General features: G+C 34.7%; 1 protein-coding gene across 1 annotated transcript in view; it reads left to right on the top strand.

Moving 5' to 3' along the window:
• Positions 1 to 18,384, top strand: part of SEMA3A (semaphorin 3A) — a 297,699-nt gene that overhangs the window by 93,336 nt on the left and 185,979 nt on the right. The window contains 1 exon segment of the mRNA XM_043969236.1: positions 90 to 152. Coding sequence (XP_043825171.1) covers positions 90 to 152 — 63 coding nt within the window.

The raw sequence follows: 18,384 nt of genomic DNA, 5'->3' as shown, positions 1-18,384 counted from the left end.
CCAGCTTGGACTACAACAATTGTAGTCATGATCTTAGATGAAACTTCCTTCCAAGCAGCCTCAAAGTAATCTTTATTCTCTGCTTTTAGATTGCTTGGCCAGTTTCTCATACACGAAGGGACGAGTGCAAATGGGCTGGAAAAGATATTTTGGTAAGCAACAAACTTTAAAAATTATTTTAGAAATTTAATAAGCCATTTATAGTAGTGTATATAATAATTGTTTAATTTTCAATTTGGACTTTTTTCTTTTATGGTTTTATATTTAGATTTCAAATGTTTAGCTAATTTTCAATTGTGGAAATGCTAAAGATAATGATAAGGGCTAGGATATTGACTGTCAATAAATAATCCTCAGAAGGCACACATATATAATATTTATGCATATGGAATAAAGGAAGCAAAAATATCAATTTTATTCATAAAATGCAATTTATGTCATAGTCATATCCAATATCTAAGTTATGTCACCTTCACAGGATAGATAGTCTTGCAGTACTGTTTTTAATATGTTCAGTGAATAGCTCAGGAGACCCAATCAACATAGTTAGCCTCAACCGGCCTTCATGGTTCACAGCAATCATAACAACTGGATCTGTTATGCAGGAAGTTAGACATGGTCAGAGTTATAGATAGGGATTTTGTCTTCAAGTACACCTGTGTCTGCAAAGCTCCTAAAAGGTAATTTATGGTCCTGGAAATTTCTTTGATTTTCTTTGATCTTGGATTCTCTTTGATTTTGAATGCCCTTGCCACAGGCAAATGTTTAAATAGTATGACTAGAAAGATGTATTTGTGTATATGTAGGTATACAGAAATATATATGTTTGTGTGTGTGTCTATGTCTCTGTGGATTAGCCAAAAACAACTGCTGATTAACTAGTTTGCAGAGTTTTTCATACATATAGAACATCTGAAACATCAATGAATACAATTTTATAAATAAAACTATAGATATATATGTAAAACAAATCTGAACATATGAACATATGTGTGTATTCTTTGATATTTCATTGCATGTGTGATCTGAACAGTGAGAATATTCCCTCCATCGGTACATAATCCAATCTATGTATGTACATAGGTACATGTATACATATTTCTAAAATGTATTCATATAAATTTCTAAATGTATTTATGTATATATCTTTGCATATGTAGTCAGATATTTGGAACTCTTATAAAAGTTTGTGTAAGAGCTCTCTCTACATATATATATATACATACATATACACACATCTATACCATGTGTATTAACACACACATAATTAAATATTTAATCACATATTTCATTGTTTTAAAATCCAAATAAATCAATTTTAAGAATTTTATTTGACACGTTAGTGTTGCAAAAGCACTATATTAACTAAAAATTCTTATTGTATTAAATATTCACTTTATCATATCCATATTGATGTATAGCTGTATACAACATACATATAGAAAGAATAATAGGGGTTTTTTTAGGCAATTGGGGTTAAGTGACTTGCCCAAAATCACACAGCTAGAAAGTGTCAAGTGTCTGAGGTCACATTTGAACTCGGGTCCTCTTGACTCTAGGGCCAGTGCTCTATCCACTGTGCCACCTAGCTGCACCTAAGAATCATAGCAACTTTGATATAAGGTTGACAAAAATTGAATTAAGCTTTATTCTGTACTTTCCATTTTTAAAATAAATAATAAACACTGGCTTCATTATCTTTATTTTTTTGTTTTGTATTTTGTGGGGCAATGAGGGTTAAGTGACTTGCCCAGGGTCACACAGCTAGTAAATGTCAACTGTCTGAGGTCGGACTTGAACTCAGGTACTCCTGAATCCAGGGCCAGTGCTTTATCTACTGCACCACCTAGCTGCCCCCTCATTATCTTTATATTAATTTTACTTAGACAACAAACAGCAACATAATGGATTTCACTTAGAAAGTGAACTTCAGACTTTCCCTTTTTAGTAGAGGGAAATACAATCATGTGTGGTATATGTATAAAAGAAAAATAAACATATATACATACACGCATACATATACATGAAATATAGCATGGTTGTAGTGAATAGAAGGCTGGCTATGGAGTAAAAAAGACAGGTCCAAATGCTATCTTATTGTAAACTTATCTTGTAATGAAAAGCAAGTCAATTAACATGTTAGAGCCCTAAACAACTCTATAAGTAATAGATAAGTTGCTAATATGCATTTGTACAGGGGATTTCCATAACAGAAATTTCCCATACCTCATAAATCACCCTACCCTTGAAAAAAATCCACATATATGAATATGATATATACACATATCTATATCTATCAAATTATATATATACATATATATACATACACACACACACACACATATATATATATATATATATATAACATATGTGTTCGAATATACAGAGAATGTTCAAATAATGGAATTGATCAACTTCACTATGTCCAAAATGCTAGTTGTTCCAAGTATTGTTGTTCAGTTGTTTTTCATTCATATCTGACTCTTTGTGTCCCTGTTCGGGGTTTTCTTTGTAAAGATACTGGAGTGATTTGCCATTTCCTTCTCCAGTTTGTTTTATTTTTACAGTTGAGGAAGATGAGGCAAACAGGGCTAAGTTTCTTGCCCAGGGTCACACTGTTAGTAAGTATCTGAGGCCAGATTTGATCTCAGCAAGATGAGTGTTCCTGACTTCAGGCCTAGCACTCTATCTACTGTGCCACCTAGGTACCCAAATATAGAGTTGCATCTTTTGCATTGGGAAGACCCGTGTGTCTTGTCTGTTATTAATAGACAATAAGACTTTATTTTGAAGGCAATTGTCTCAATATTCTTAAAAATCTGGTTTGTTGATTCTTCCCATATCAAATTTTGAAGAAAATGTATGTATTTATTAAAGAAAATTTATGTCAGAACTCTATAAGCTGAATGAAACACAGACTAATAACTAAAAACAGTCTCGCTTCAGAAAAGGCATATTACCTTTAAATACATATAAGATGGTTTTTCACAAAGGAAATATTTCTGTTTGCAGAAACAGACTCAAATGGCAGCCCGATCTACATATCGAATTATTAGACTTTGAGCTAGTAGATTGCCTTCTTTGGCCTTAATATTGGGGGCTCAAACTAGCTCTCAAACTGATGGTTTGTAAATGCTCACATAAATTTTCAGTGTGAGTATTTACACCTTCAAAATCAGCAGACTATAAAACATGACTTGATTTATTGTATTGCTGATTATCTAGACTTAAAAAAGTGATGGAAAATGTAAATAATGTAGTGTCAAACTTAAAAGTATGTTAGAGCTCTTTCTTTCTTTCTCTTTCTTTCTTCCTTCCTTCCTTCCTTCCTTCCTTCCTTCCTTCCTTCCTTCCTTCCTTCCTTCCTTCCTTCCTTCCTTCCTTCCTTCCTTCCTTCCTTTCTTCCTTCCTTTCTGTCTTTTTTCTTTCTTTCTTTCTGTCTTTTTTCTTTCTTTCTTTCTTTCTTTCTTTCTTTCTTTCTTTCTTTCTTTCTTTCTTTCTTTCTTTCTTTCTTTCTTTCTTTCTTTCTTTCTTTCTTTCTTTCTTTCTTTCTTTCTTTCTTTCTTTCTTTCGAGCTGCTTGTTAAACATTTACCAGCACACCCTTACCTCACCTGCAAATGAAAATCTTAGATTAGATGACCTCTCTGAAATTCAAATCTCAAATGTAAATCTGTGATCCCATTTGGCTGTCAGACACATAAAATCTTAGTAGGTTTCCTTACATTTAACCCATTAGTATTCACAGGTATTGAACCCATGAAATACTTTGGGAATTACATGACCTACCCTTCCAGGGAACCAGAAAAATTAATATTTATTTAGCTTTTGGAGGTATAATTAATCTTACCTCCAGTCTATATTTACACATTATGCATCAAAGATAAATGGTAAAGCTTTAAAAATAGAGATATTACCATAGCTCAGGATATATTTATATTCGTTTTCACTAAATCTTTCTCTTTATCCTTTCCATGTCTTCTTATCTCTCCTGACAGTTCTTCATCTTTTTCACTTTATTGGTTCTCTCTTCATTCTTTCTTCTTTTCACTTATGTTGCATCTGTTCTTCATCGAATATTTGATATATAAACGATGACACAGGCTAATGTTGGAATTTAATCTGCATGACTATACTAGTCATGGTAGAATTTGTTTTGTGATTTCGTGTGATGAATATTGGACTTGGAGCTAAAGGTAACACTGATTTGAGTCCCATTTCTGCCACTTACGTTAAGCAGTAACCACAAGCAAGTCACTTAACTTACCCTTGCCTGAAATCTGTCCTCAGACACTTAGCAGCCCTGCTTCTTCACCTATAAAATGGGGGTAACAATAATATCTACCTCTCAGGGTTGTTGTGAGGATAAAATGAGATTATAGCTGTAAAATACTTTGCAAACCATAAAACTAAATTTATTCTATGTATGAATAATATTGATGTTATTACCACCTGAATCCTAATGACTGGATATTATTCTCAAAAATGGGTAGAGTGCATCCTGTAAATTCCCAGATGCATCAGGTATGCTGATGAAATAAGGAGATGATTTTTCTCATGTATATTATGGAAATGGGATTCATTAGTATATAGTCACATCATGTTTATGAATTTGTTTCATGAATAAGCTCCTTCATGTCTAATTGTAAAGTGCACAACCATTGTCATTGTTTTCCCATAGCTATTCTTGTTCCTCCCCATTCCCATGCCCCAGTAATGGTATATTTCTGAACTATCTGGTTTGAGGTCGAAGATGATTTCCACGACTTCATAAGCAGATTTTCTTTATGTCAAGCTAACTGTCATGTACTAGGCAGACATAGCCTTCATTACCACCATGTTTTAAATGTAGAATGAGGTAGTAGGAAGTTTTAGATGGTGGTATTTTGGCTTCAAATTCTACTTCATTCTCATTTACTTGATATATAAAATGGGAGTAAACCTTTTATTTTTTCTTTTGAGGTAATCAGGGTTAAGTGACATGCTGAGGGTACAGTGTCAAGTGTTTTGAACTCATTTCCTCCTGATTCCAGGGCTGGTGCTCTATCCACTGCACCACTTACCTGTCTTGGCAGTACTACTTTTTTTTACTAGTTCCTTAGAGTGTGAACTCATTGAGAATAGGGGCTGTCTTTTATTTTTCTTTGTAGCCCCAGTACTTCTCACAGTGACTGACAGTTGTAGGCACTTGATAAATGGTTATGGGCTTACTGACTCTTACAGGGTTGTTGTGAGGAAAAATGAAAAATCATTCCAAACAAAAATTTACTATATATTGAGATTTTACTATTTAAGCAAGTGCCTCTTTAAGCTGTGGTAAAATGTCCTTTACCTCATTTTTTTTTTGAGGCTATGAAACATCTCTTTGGTACAGTGCATATAGCCTGGATTTCTTGTCAGGCAGACACTTACTAGCTGTGTAATCCTGAGCAAGTCATTTGAAGTCTTTCAGCCTCAGTTTCTTCAGTTGTAAATGTGGATAATAATAGTACTTATCTCCCAAGCTTGTTAAAATAAATGATATCTGCAATACCTTTTGCAAAAGTTAAGTGCATTATGCATCCTAGTGATTATTATTTATTTTATGTATAAAATATTTGTATTTGAAGTGTTATAAAATTACAAGTTGAATGGGCAGTTAGATGTTGCAGTGGACCTTGAATTTGGAAGACTTGAGTTTGAATAAAGCCTCAGACTAGCTACATGACCTTCAGTCAGTCACTTCTCTGCTCTCAGACTCATTTGCTTCATCTGTAAAATGTTCTCTAGGCTCCTTTTAGCTTCTTAATCTTTTATCCTATGAAGGGAGCAAATGAGTAATTGACTTCAAAATATAAGGAAGCAAGAGGAGTTGGTAAACTGGACTCTAAAATCCCTAACCGTATCCTCGAGGGCGTCTTACCATCTTGCATCTCCTAAGAATTTTACAGGCCAGAAACAGGAATGTCATGTAGGATCTGAGACAGGGAATCAAACTAGAAACTAGGAAAGAAAATAAATCCTTCCTAAGCTCTAGAAAAGAGAACCGTGATTAAGGGAGTGAGGCATGGGGTTTAATGTTGGGTCCAATAAGGGTCAATCTAGGCTAGTCCTACCCTGAGTTTGAACAGGGAAGTAAAGAAGCTAAGCTTCAAATAAGTGGAAAATCAACCACCACCAAAGACTTGTGACTCTAGGATTCTGGCCTGAGAAATAGTGAATGAAAATAAATATCAGGGGTGTGTGTGTGTGTGTGTGTGTGTGTATGTGTGTGTGTGTGTGTGTGTGTGTCTGTCTGTCTGTCTGTCTGTCTGTCTGTCTCTGTCTGTCTGATGGGGAGTTGCCTTTTCAGAAGTCATGCCAGAAAATATTTATCTAAATTATAGACATCTTGAAAGAATATTTCTGGGTTCTGTAACTCATCAATTCTGTTTTCATATTCTGCAGTTTGTTTTGCTTTACTTTTTTCCTAAGTTACCTAGTAAAATTCCTTCAGAAAAGCCGAACTTCTTTTCTTTTCCCTCAGTTGAATTAAGGGACAGGAATGTTCAATACTTAACTCTAAATGATTATAGTGCAGAGCATCCCTTAGAACCCAGAGTCCCCTATCCAAGGCAAATCTTGGTAGAGTGAGGAACATTCTCAGTGCTGTTTCTCTTTATGCTTGAGATATTTTGTTATTTGAATTACAGTTTTTACTTAAAAATAGATTGATTTATAGGAGATTCATTCAAGTATTGATAATAATACAGCATGATTTCACACAATATGTGCTTAACGGTATTTAACAACAGTGATTTGTCTAAAAAGCTAGACATAGGATCATTATTTTCTATTACATTCTTTTTTATGATGTCTGTATTATTTATTTTTAACAATAATTTAATACATTTTATTTTCCCCCAATTGAATGTTGAAACGATTTTTTAACTTTTTTTTTAAGTTTTGAGTTCAAAATTTTATCCCTCCGCCTCCCTTAGATGGTAATAACTTAGTAAATTCTCTATTCTGTAGTTTCTATATTATAGTCTTAAAGGATATGTTATTTACTACAAAATTGAGGTGATCTTTGAGATGTTGCATATAGGGAAAATTAACATTTGAATTGGATGTTACATTTTCAGTTATTTTAAGGATGACAAGAAAAGCAGAAAGAGACATAGTAGAGAAACAACCCTGAAGGCAAGAAGACCTGGGTTTCCAATCCCTCCTCTAACACACAGTGGTTGTGTAAGCCTGAGTTTAACTTCTCAGTACTTTAGATAATCCTCTAAGCCTCTAAACTGCAGAGAAGTTTTTGGCCTTTTCGTAGAGGGAGTTTCATTACTATCACCACCATCCCAGGTCTAGTCCCTATCCTGAAGGATGAATAAGCATTCCTTTTTTATATTTTCATCTCTCCAGGCTTACCAGTTAAACTCAGGTGTAAAAATATTGAGAGCCAACTTTATTATTGTACTTACAACATTTTTGTCTAGTTTTTCCTTTTCTCCACTTCATTTTACTATGGATAAATCTCAATTGAATATGTCATCTGCCACCTCACCCTGATTCAGCCGTAGGTTTCTTGACGGTAGTTACTGCTGTTTTTCATTATTATGTCTCTATTATCTAGAACAATGCTTTGAACGTAGTGATTAGCAGCTAGTGGTCCTGATTTCAAATGTGGCCTCAGATGCTAACTAATTATATGGTCCTGAGCAAGTCCCTTAACCTACATCTGCTCCAGTTTCCCCATCTTTTTTCTTGTGAAGAGAAAAGCCTTAAGGATTTTGTATTTATTAATTCAGTGACAGTGATTAGACACAGTTTAGGGAAATTGACAGGAGAATCCCCCATGTAAGATTAAAGAGCAAAATATTTTAAGAAGTCAACCTTACAAGCTATCCTAATAGTAACTATTATGGAATAATAAATGCTTTTATGATTAAGTTGAATGCTCTTATCATGTATCATCATGATTTCAAAGTAAATATATTAGACTTGTGATTATTGGATCATTGATTTGGAGTTAGAGACCATCTCATCCAATTCCTTTATTTTTGCAGATGAGAAAAGTGAACCACAGAATTTAATTGACTTGCCTATTATCAGAGATGGTGAATTTCAGAGAATGAGTTCGAACTCACATATTCCTGACACGTTTCAACTTTCAAACCATTAGTCCATGTTAGAACTCTAAAAAGGGAGCACTCTACTAGCATAGTCTTAGTGTCTTTGGGAAGCCATTTGCTATGGTGGAAAGCTCCTTTGACTTATAATCAGAACTTGCATTCTGGTCCTGGTCACACTAATGATAGGAGTCTAGACAGATCATTTAATGTCTAACCCATCCATCTATAATTTGGGAATAAAAAGAACTGCTTATTTCACAGGATTGTTGTGAGGATTAAGTAGGATAATGTGTGTGAAAATGCCTTGAAAAGTGTGATGTAAGTTTCAGATATAAAGTTTGAAGGATTAAATGATTGAAAAAACCAGACTGCTTAGCCATATTTGTCAAGGGAACTTTGTGAAAATCAGTACAGGTTTCATAGAGCTGAACTAAAAGGAACTAAGACATACCGATATTCTAAGTTTGACAAAGCAGTAACAATTATTAAAGCTGTTATTACTTATACTTATTTTTCAAAAAGGGTTCAGTTAAAGCAGAATCAGACAAATACTCCAAATCCATGGGAAGGATAGCATCCAAACTCCCCCTCACTTTGTGCAATCTCAGTCTGTATGTCAAATCTCCCTGCAAACACAGAGGGTAGAACTTTCTAATGAAATTATTGCTCAGAAGGGAAGTAGACCATGGGGAGTTAGGCCCTGGCCCCTAGCCTGCTGGGCAACATGGCAATTTAGCAGAAGGCTTGCCTTTTATCCAGCTTCTTTTGGCCAAAAAGGACAGAACAATAGCACCAATCCATTTGGGGAAGATGTCTGGCTGATTCTGATTTTCAGTGTCAATCTTCCTGTCATTCTTATGAATAATAAGAGAATTACTATGAAACACTTTGCTCTATTTCCAGGTGAGAGCATTGCTCCTGAAATGTCTTGCTCCCATCTATGAAAGAAAATTGAAATAAAGTGCTAATGCACTTATTTATCTGTACATTTCAAGCAAAGTATACCATAAAAGTAGAAGACTGCGCCCCTCTCCCACATTATTGAATTTTTTCATTCTCTGGATTAAAAAAAAACTTGAATAGTTGATTTGATCCAAGTATAGAATATACCAAGCCATGCATGCATTTACCACAGGATCTGGATTTTGTAACAGGCACTAAAGTCAAATTTTGAACATATTTGATTTAACGATTAGCTCAGTTTCTTCCACCACTCAGATATTTGATATTGTTTTGTATCTTTGCTTTCCAGAACTTGCCAGGATATGCTTCCCTATCTTATATAACAATTCTCATTTTGGACATCTGTAATCATTGATCTCAAGGGGCTGTCAATACTCAATCATGAAGGCTTCTAGTTATAGTCCAGGTGCAGTACAACAGCTGCACTGAAGGCATGACCTTCACCCTGTCCTATAGGTAACCTTAACCATGAACTAAAAGATTTCCCCCTTAAGAAAAAAAAAATAGATGGAAAGGAGAGGTTCATTTACTCTAGCTATCAGGCTGTCCAAAACATAGAGCCAATCAAGCCAAACTTTTCTATATTAGTCATGGAAGCTTTCTGAGTAGAGTCATAGTTTTTAGGAATTGAAACTAAAAGGAACCAAGGTATCTTACGTATTCTAACTTGAACACATTAGAGTCAGCATGCAGAAGCTCAAGTGCAGCAAGAGCCTCAGTTTTACAGTGAAATTGAGAAATGCTTAACAAAATCAATAAAAATACAATAAACCATAGATGATATTATACTTTAAGACTAAGTCAGTCTGTGACCCAGAGGGTTATGTACAGACTAGAGGCCCTGTTTTCTATTTGAGTTTTGATACCACTGATGTTGAAAATGGTCCCAGAATCAGAAAGAAAATCCTGGGTTCAAGTTCCAATTCTTAACACATGCTGGCTGTGACCTTTGACAATTCACTTAACTTTTCAATGCTCTAAGAAAACATCTAAGAGTCTAAATTGCCGAGAAGGCACAGAAGAGGAAATTCCTCACTAGGAGTTCCTTGACTGTTGAAATCACAGGTGTGCTTGAAAAATAAATAAATAAACACAACACAAAGAATGATACCATGCTACTTTCAAGAAAGATTGTCTGAAAACTCCTCAAGTACATACCTCTTTCATTACAAGTAAAGAACTATGGACACACATGTTCAGGTAATCATTTGAAAACTGAAAAGTATAGGCATACTAGAACTACAAATGATAAAAATTCACATCAATATTGTTGTTTTTTCAGTTGTGTCTGACTCTTCAGACACATTTCAGGGGGTTTATTGGCAGAGATACTGGAGAGGTTTGCCCTTTTCTTTTCCAGCTCATTTTACAGATGAGGAAGGTGAGGCAGTGTTAAGTGACTTGACCGGGATGACACAACTAGTAAGCATCTGAGGACAGATTTGAACTCAGATCTTTCTAATATATCCACTGTACCACCTAGCAACCTGCACATTTATATAATGCTCTCCAAAAACTTATTTGCTTTCTCATCACAAAACAGTGAAGTATAAGTAGAGAAAATATGATCATCCCTCTTCTGCAGATGATGCCAGCTGAGATTTAAAAGGTTTAACTCAAGCCCATGATGGACTGAGGATTAGAAGCCAGGATACATGACTGCCAGTACAGTGTTCTTTTCTTTTCTTTTCTTTTCTTTTCTTTTCTTTTTCTTTTTTTGGGCAGGGCAATGAGGGTTAAGTGACTTGCCCAGGGTCACACAGTAAGTGTCAAGTGTCTGAAGTCAACTTTGAACTCAGGTCCTCCTGAATCCAGGGCCAGTGCTTTATCCACTGTGCCACCTAGCTGCCCCTTGTACAGTGTTCTTTTCAATCCTTTTTTTTTTTTTTTCATGTCATGTCTTTCAAGAATTCAAATGAGATTAAACTATCAAGTGCTTAAGGCAACTTATTTGAAATGTTAATATCATGAAATGTTGCATATATTCTGTATTACATCAGTTCTGTTGTTATGGGATTTGTTCTCCCTTCAGTAAACTATCTATGGTGAGAAAGGGCAAGAGTTCCCATTTCCTCCATTTCAAATAAAAGCATTTTTCATCTGTTTACCATTCTTACTTGAGGAATCAGTAAAATAAATGTTGCCTTTCTGTAATCTATAAAGAGATATGTATGTATATTATTTCTTATTCTCTACTTTGCTTTATTTCATAGCTTTATCATATATTGTATAATATGTTTCATTGAGAAATGACATTTAATATCTTTATTCACATGCAATAATTATATTAGGAACAGTTAGGTAGCACAGTGAATAGAGTGTGGGGCTTAGAGGCCAGAAGACTCATCATCTTGAGTTCAAATCTGGCCTTAGACACTAGCTATATGACCCTGGACTAGTCATTTAAAACTATTTGCCTCAGTTTCCTCACCTGTAAAATGATTTGGAGAAATAAATGTCAAGCCATTCCAGTATCTTTGCCAAGAAAACCCCAAATGGGTTCACAAAAAGTTGGGCATGACTGAAAAACCATTGAGCAACAATGGTAATTTTATCCATTTCTACTTCAATTCCTTTTTTTTAAAGAAAGAGATTTTTAAAAATTCTTCTAATGTGAGATTGATGATTATCCATAAAGCAATATTAGAAATAAATAGCATTGTTATATATTTACCAAATATATCCTCAGTAGAAGATTGTATGCAATCACAAAGGAAGTCACCTTATTTATGGAATGTTATAAAGATAATGGGGTGGAAAATTCTATAGTGACTTTTGAGTAATAGAATATAATTCCTTCAAAGACTTTTTGTGATGCTGAAAACCATAAGAATGAAGGGTTCCTCTAGGCTGCCTAGGGAGAGTTAAGGAGATCCAGGTCGGAAAAATGGAGCAGGCTGAAGCTTCCAAACTGACCACTTTGGGGATTGAGCACATGAATAAGGGTCTTCTGAATTTCTAATCTGGGTGAGATAGGAAGACTAAGTCTCAAAAATAGATAAGTAGACAGGTAGATAGAGGGAGGAAGGAAAGAAGGAAGGAAGGAAGGAAGGAAGGAAGGAAGGAAGGAAGGAAGGAAGGAAGGAAGGAAGGAAGGAAGGAAGGAAGGAAAGGAAGGAAGGAAGGAAGGAAGGAAGGAAGGAAGGAAGGAAGGAAGGAGAGAGAGAGAAGGGAAAAAAGAGAAAGAAAAATTCCTTTTCAGTAGATAAAGTAGAAAAGGTGTCCCTTCTCTATTTATGCATAGGACCAGGCAAAATATTAGACTGCAGTCTTAGGGCTTGTGCCCCAATTCATCTGGGAATAAAAGGGGCTCTATCTGTTCTATATCTCACTGAAGCATTCATGCCCCTGGGTTTGACACCTTTCAGAGAATGCAGGGGTCCTTAAACAAAATAGCAGTGCCACAAAGTCAATGTATTCTGTGCTGGTTAGATTTTGCTGTTGAATTCTGGAACAGAATTTTAAGGAAAAAAATGATGTACTATATCTTTTGCTAAGGAGTATGAGTAAGATTATAAGAAGGGTTTAAAGCATGCCTAAAAAATGTTTGAACAAACTGGGAATATTTAATTTATAGAAGAGAAAACCACAGAGATGAGTGAGGAGAGTATTCTCCTTGTTTTCAAATACTTGAACTGCTTTACATGTTAAAATGAATCAATTTATTCTTAGTAGCTCCAGGGGAAGGAATTAGTGGGTAGTTACATTTGGTAGTCTGATTTCGAGGGAAGTGAGGAAGAGCATTCTAATAGTTAAATCTCTCAAACTCTGAAATTGGTACTTATATTTGGAAGTATTCAAGCAGGAATAGGGTTCTTCATCTTTTTTGTCACATGTTTGATATTCTGGTGAAGTCTTTTGAGAATAAGGCTTTTAAATGCATAAAATATAATGTATATGATAGTGAATAAATCAATTTAACAAAACAAAAATAAAAAATTATATTTAAATATAGTTACCAATACATATATATTCACAGTATGTATATGTGTGTGCATATACATACACATATACACATATATATGTACACATGCATATGCATACATATATATATATATATATATATATATATATATATATATATATATATATATATACTCACACACACCACACACACATATATATATATATCTGTTCACAGATACCAATTTATCTATATAATCATTTTTGGGTGTGTGTTTTTTAACTCAGTGATCCATTCGGTCCCTTTTAACATAATTCTTCCGTGATTTGACAACCAATAAATTATAAGTAAAAGTACCTAATTCATCTTGCAGAGCTCTGTATTTAACTCCAGTAGCCTGATGTTAGGAATCTCCATTTATAATTAGGCTTAACCCTGATACTTGGTATTTACCAGTGCTATGATCTTACTCTGATATTCTTAAAATTATTATATGTAGATTAACTTTATTATTCCTGTTTAATGCCTGTCACATAGTATATGCTTAATAAATGTTTGTTGATTGACCAATGAATAAATGAAAGATGGACATATGCTAGTACTAGAAGAATCTACTTTGAATCAGTGAATCAATCTCTGAATTCTCATCTTTGGTTTCTCCTGAGTGAACCATGCTTTCTGTGAAATAAGCTTCAGTGATATAAATGCCATTTGCATGCTTACGGTTACAATATTTTGAATGTGGTTAAAAATCTAAATTATAACAGTATGAGAAAAAGTCAGGATTTTTCATAACATCTCTATGGTCAGATACATTTTGATGAGAACCTAACTTTTAGTTCTTTTGATACCACTGAAGAATATTTTGGTTCCCTCACCCCCTTTCAGCAACTATGTCTGTTCTCACTTCTTATAATAATCTAGCACTCCCCCGCCTTTTCACTGCAAACCCATAATTATTCCAGCTGTAAATTCCTGGTAGCATACACCAAAGCAGCAAAATCCAACATTTGAAAACACAAATATATAGATGTTAAGATAGAAATGATGAAGGGCAGCTAGGTGGCACAGTGGATAGAGCACCAGCCCTGGAGTCAGGAGTACCTGAGTTCAAATCCAGCCTCAGACATATAACGCTTACTAGCTGTGTGACCCTGGGAAAGTCACTTAATCCCAATTGCCTCAGTAAAACAAACAAACAAACAAAAAAGATAGAAATTATGCACTTACTCTTGTCTCACTTAAAATTAACATAATGCTCAAATGATTTATTTCCATATTTTGATAATTTATCACATATTGTTCTTCTGATTAGGGATGGGGGCTAAGCTTTTGATTTCATTGGTATAAGGAACTCCCGTGTGAGGAAACCCCCTGTACCAACATGGGCCAGCACCTCCTCTGCAAGCTTTCTGTCTTTGAGAGTTGCTGATAGCCCTCAGTAAAGTGACTTGTCCAACATTCTTCTTCATTATATGAGAGAGCCAGGGTTTGAGCTCAGTTACTTCAGGTTTGAAGCTGAGTTGCTGTCAACCCCAATAGTAGTAGGTTTGACTTTCTTTGACTAAGGTATCCCCCCACCCCAATACTCTTGAAAATAATTCAGGACCTTACCCCAAGAGCTTTCATTTATGTAGCTTATATCTACTGATACTTACCATATTAGAAATTAAAATATATCAGTATTATTATGAAAGTGTTTTTGATCTTGTGGACCTCCCTGGGATGATGTGGGGGCCCCCAAGGGTCTAGGGCCACACTGTGACAACCACTGTGCCACACTATTCTGCCTGTCTCAAGAATTAAACTTCTCTTGAATCTATTGTGTAAAGCCTGATTTTATCTACTATTTGAAATGATCATCTTTTCATGGGAACATACTAGATTTAACCTGTGATCTCACAAGTGGAGATTAGATGTAGTTTTGTATAGTTTCTTGATTTCATTTCCTTCACCAGTATTTGATGACATTTTGGAAATGCACATATTGGCTCTGATTAAGGTCAATGGAAGTATTGCCTTAGGAAGAATCATGGAACTGGACCCAAGAAATTTAGTCTACTTCCTTTCCTCTCATTTTATTTAGGGTTCTTCTTTGGGGAAAATATGGAAGTATATTAAGGCAAAATGTGAAAGTAATTTCTTTCATATGGCAAAGTAACTGAGCATAGGGATTACAATTTGACTCCAGGATTCGGAAGTAGGCAACCTACTCCTAGTGTAACTGGAACAGATCAGGTACATGATACTCAATTTACACACCAGCACTGAGAATTGCTTGCACTTGAGAATTTGCTTGCAGGTCTCCAAGTACAAACACCATATTCAAGCAAATTACTATAAAGAAATCCTTATCCTAACAAAGTTGTTTCTTTACCAGTAGAGATTAAATAACATCAGAAGCCCTATTGTTCAACATATTTTTAAAAAGTGAATGCTTTTTTTATATCTTTTGATGTTATCTTTTAAAATGAAAAAAGAGGATGACTAAATATCTTTGATTTTACAAGACTGAAAATTATGTTTCAATTTGTTGTACCATGGGGAAATCAAAGAATGAAATAAAGTATGTTTATTCCTTCAGGAAATCCCTTAAAATCATGTCTTTTAATTCAATATTTAAACATTAGCTTAACCAGAGAACTAAGAACTATAAATCTTGGGGGTTTTGTTTTATTTGTTTATTTATTTTGTAAGACTGAATCAAAATCTTTCCTAAGAAATTAAACATTGTGAATTAAAGTAATTCAATAGAATTTAATTTTTCAAGGAGGGGTAAAATGATGAATTTTTCCTCTTATAGGAATTCGGTGTACATCCAAAATTGCTGTTGTGAAAATAGAGAAGGAAAAACATTTGGATTAAAACAACACATTTTTTAGATCAGGTATATATGTCAGAGATTTTATATGTGGTTCAACCTAAATATAGTTAGAATGCTTGTGTGTGTGTTTATGTATGCAGTATCTCATAATTATGATTTGCACAATTCCTAAGGGAAGAAAATTTGGGCCAACACTGTCTAACTTTGCATTTAGCAACTTAACTTAATACTAACAGACATATAACTTCCTAGATTTAATTTGCACTAAGCTTCTCTATATTTATTTGCAGTTATTGATTCTTTAAATGGTGTATTTTTAATCATTGCCTTTTAGTGACCACCCTAGTTACATAATTGTTACAAACTTCAGTTCCCTGTATATTTTCCATGGGTACATTTCACCTCTAGCTAAAACATGCCATTTAAATGCTTTAGACTTTTGGTTATAAACTATCAAGCTTTAAGCTTTATAGGACATTAGCAATAAAATATCAATAAGCCTGGCTTTCTACCACCACCAAAGACCATTCTGAAATTCTCTGAACATTATTTTAAATGCATGTAAATGTTCTAAATAGCCCTGTTCCATACTACACTTTTAAAGGAACTAGGGGGATAGAGGTGGTACACTTCTGCCTCCTCTGACCCTGTCCTTGGTAATTAAGAAAAGTCTAGTAGAAGAGAAGAACCCAAAGAGGAGAGAATTATCACAAACCCTAACTTGGGACTAGTTAATGGTCAGGCTAGTCTCTGAGTGACTATAGGGCACTGGAATCCAAAGTAGCAAGAAACAGAGTGATTTGGTTGCTGGTCAGAGTTCAGAACCAAGGACACATTCTGAAGATTAGGAAGCTGCAAAGTAGGGAGTGCCAAGTGTCAACCCTATTTCTGAACTCTAGCTACTTCCTGAAGTTTAGCCTTTGCTAGAGCTGACACCCTGCCTCACCTGGGCTGACCCTGTTGCCTCCTGTTGACTCAGCCTTTCTTCTGAATTTAGGGACCCATACAAAAGGCTGGGAGTCACAGTTCTCTTGTTTATAAAACCAGAATAGAACAGTCTTAAAGTTCCTCTTTCACTACTCTGACAATTACTTTAGACCCTCAAGTGCTAGCACTCATATAATGAATAAGACATGGTATTTATGTTATAAAATAAATATTCCAACTACGCTAAATTCTGAAAGCATAGATTAGCATCCCTTATGTTTCAAAATAACACTATGGTTGCAGAGGGTTATAAACTGTAAAACTTTGATATAGATTTCAAATTGAAAGAATAATAAATTTTAAATAAAATGGGCTTTTACATGAACTTTACTGCAAATAATTTCTCAGACATTCTCCCACAGTTAATTGTGTGTAAAAGAATCTATGCCCATACATTGACTATAGTTTAGTGATAATGTCCCTTCAATTAATCAGTAACTCAGTGGTCCATTTTCCACAATTTTATGTAGATGTTGTTTCAATGGTTCTGACACTTTCACAGTCACAGTTAACTTGGATAAATTGTGACTCTAGCTGAAGTGTGGGAATTAATTTGAAAAATATGCATGACATCTCATGGGTAACCATGGCTAGATATTTCAGCACCTAATTGTAAACCCTCAGGTGATGAACCTCTTCATACTTAGCTTGTAAATATCTTCTCAGATATATAATGAACTGAGATGAAATTACCCACTCTGATCATATTCGAGCTTTAGTTGAACCTGCAAGAGCTTGACCATCAAGAATATAAAGCTATTTTCAAACCAAAATGAGGCATCAAAATTGGACTCCCTCATAAATAACCAATGACAATATTATTATCTCCAACCATTTGGCCTAATTTCATCTCTAGTTACTATTCCCAATTGATTTAAAACAAACTGTATCTATTTTGCCTGGAGAATCCATAAACAAGCAATTTAGACTTCACTTGGCCCAAGCACCTTAGCCTTAGGCAGCTGCCTTCTTGCCAGAATGAGGAAGTTTCAGACCAGGTGCCCTACTTCCAAACATCAGTCCCCATTGACTGTCATAGTACCTATGATTCTGTATTTATTCTTTAGGTTTTTGTAGTGGATTTTAACTTCCTTGTCATATTTTAAATGAAAATAACTCGGTATGGAACTACATTTTTTAGCCATGAGAAGGAGCAGTGAGAAATAGTTGGCTCCAAATTTTAATTATATCCAGAATAGTAAATTTTATGATTAGAATAGAATTATCATTCTACAGCCCACATATAGATGCTCCTGTGAATCTAGATGTAATAAATGTATTCCTAGAGAGTTAAATTTTTCCTATTTTATTTCTTGGCTTGAGAATTGGAATACACCTACCCAATCCTTCCTTTCTTCTCTACCAAGGTCCCTTCTCCCCGACCTTGTTAACTACTTCCAGCATGTTCTTTTGTTAACTCCAGATGAGAGAACTAGGTTTTGATTAAAGAATGTTTGAGGGGGGAGGCAAATGGAAGGGAGGAAGAGAAGAATGGGAACCTTGGCACCTTCTGTTTGAATGTGTTTATAAACACCAATTCTCCATTGATAAAGCTTTAGGTTTTTAGGGAAGTTTTAAAAAATTACTTTTCTACTTTAAAACAATGAAAAATAA

Source organism: Dromiciops gliroides, chromosome 5, assembly GCF_019393635.1.
Source record: "Dromiciops gliroides isolate mDroGli1 chromosome 5, mDroGli1.pri, whole genome shotgun sequence".
NCBI classification, from domain to species: Eukaryota; Metazoa; Chordata; class Mammalia; order Microbiotheria; family Microbiotheriidae; genus Dromiciops; species Dromiciops gliroides.
The sequence above is the reverse complement of the archived record's forward strand: the minus strand, read 5'-3'. Positions and strand labels throughout refer to the sequence as shown.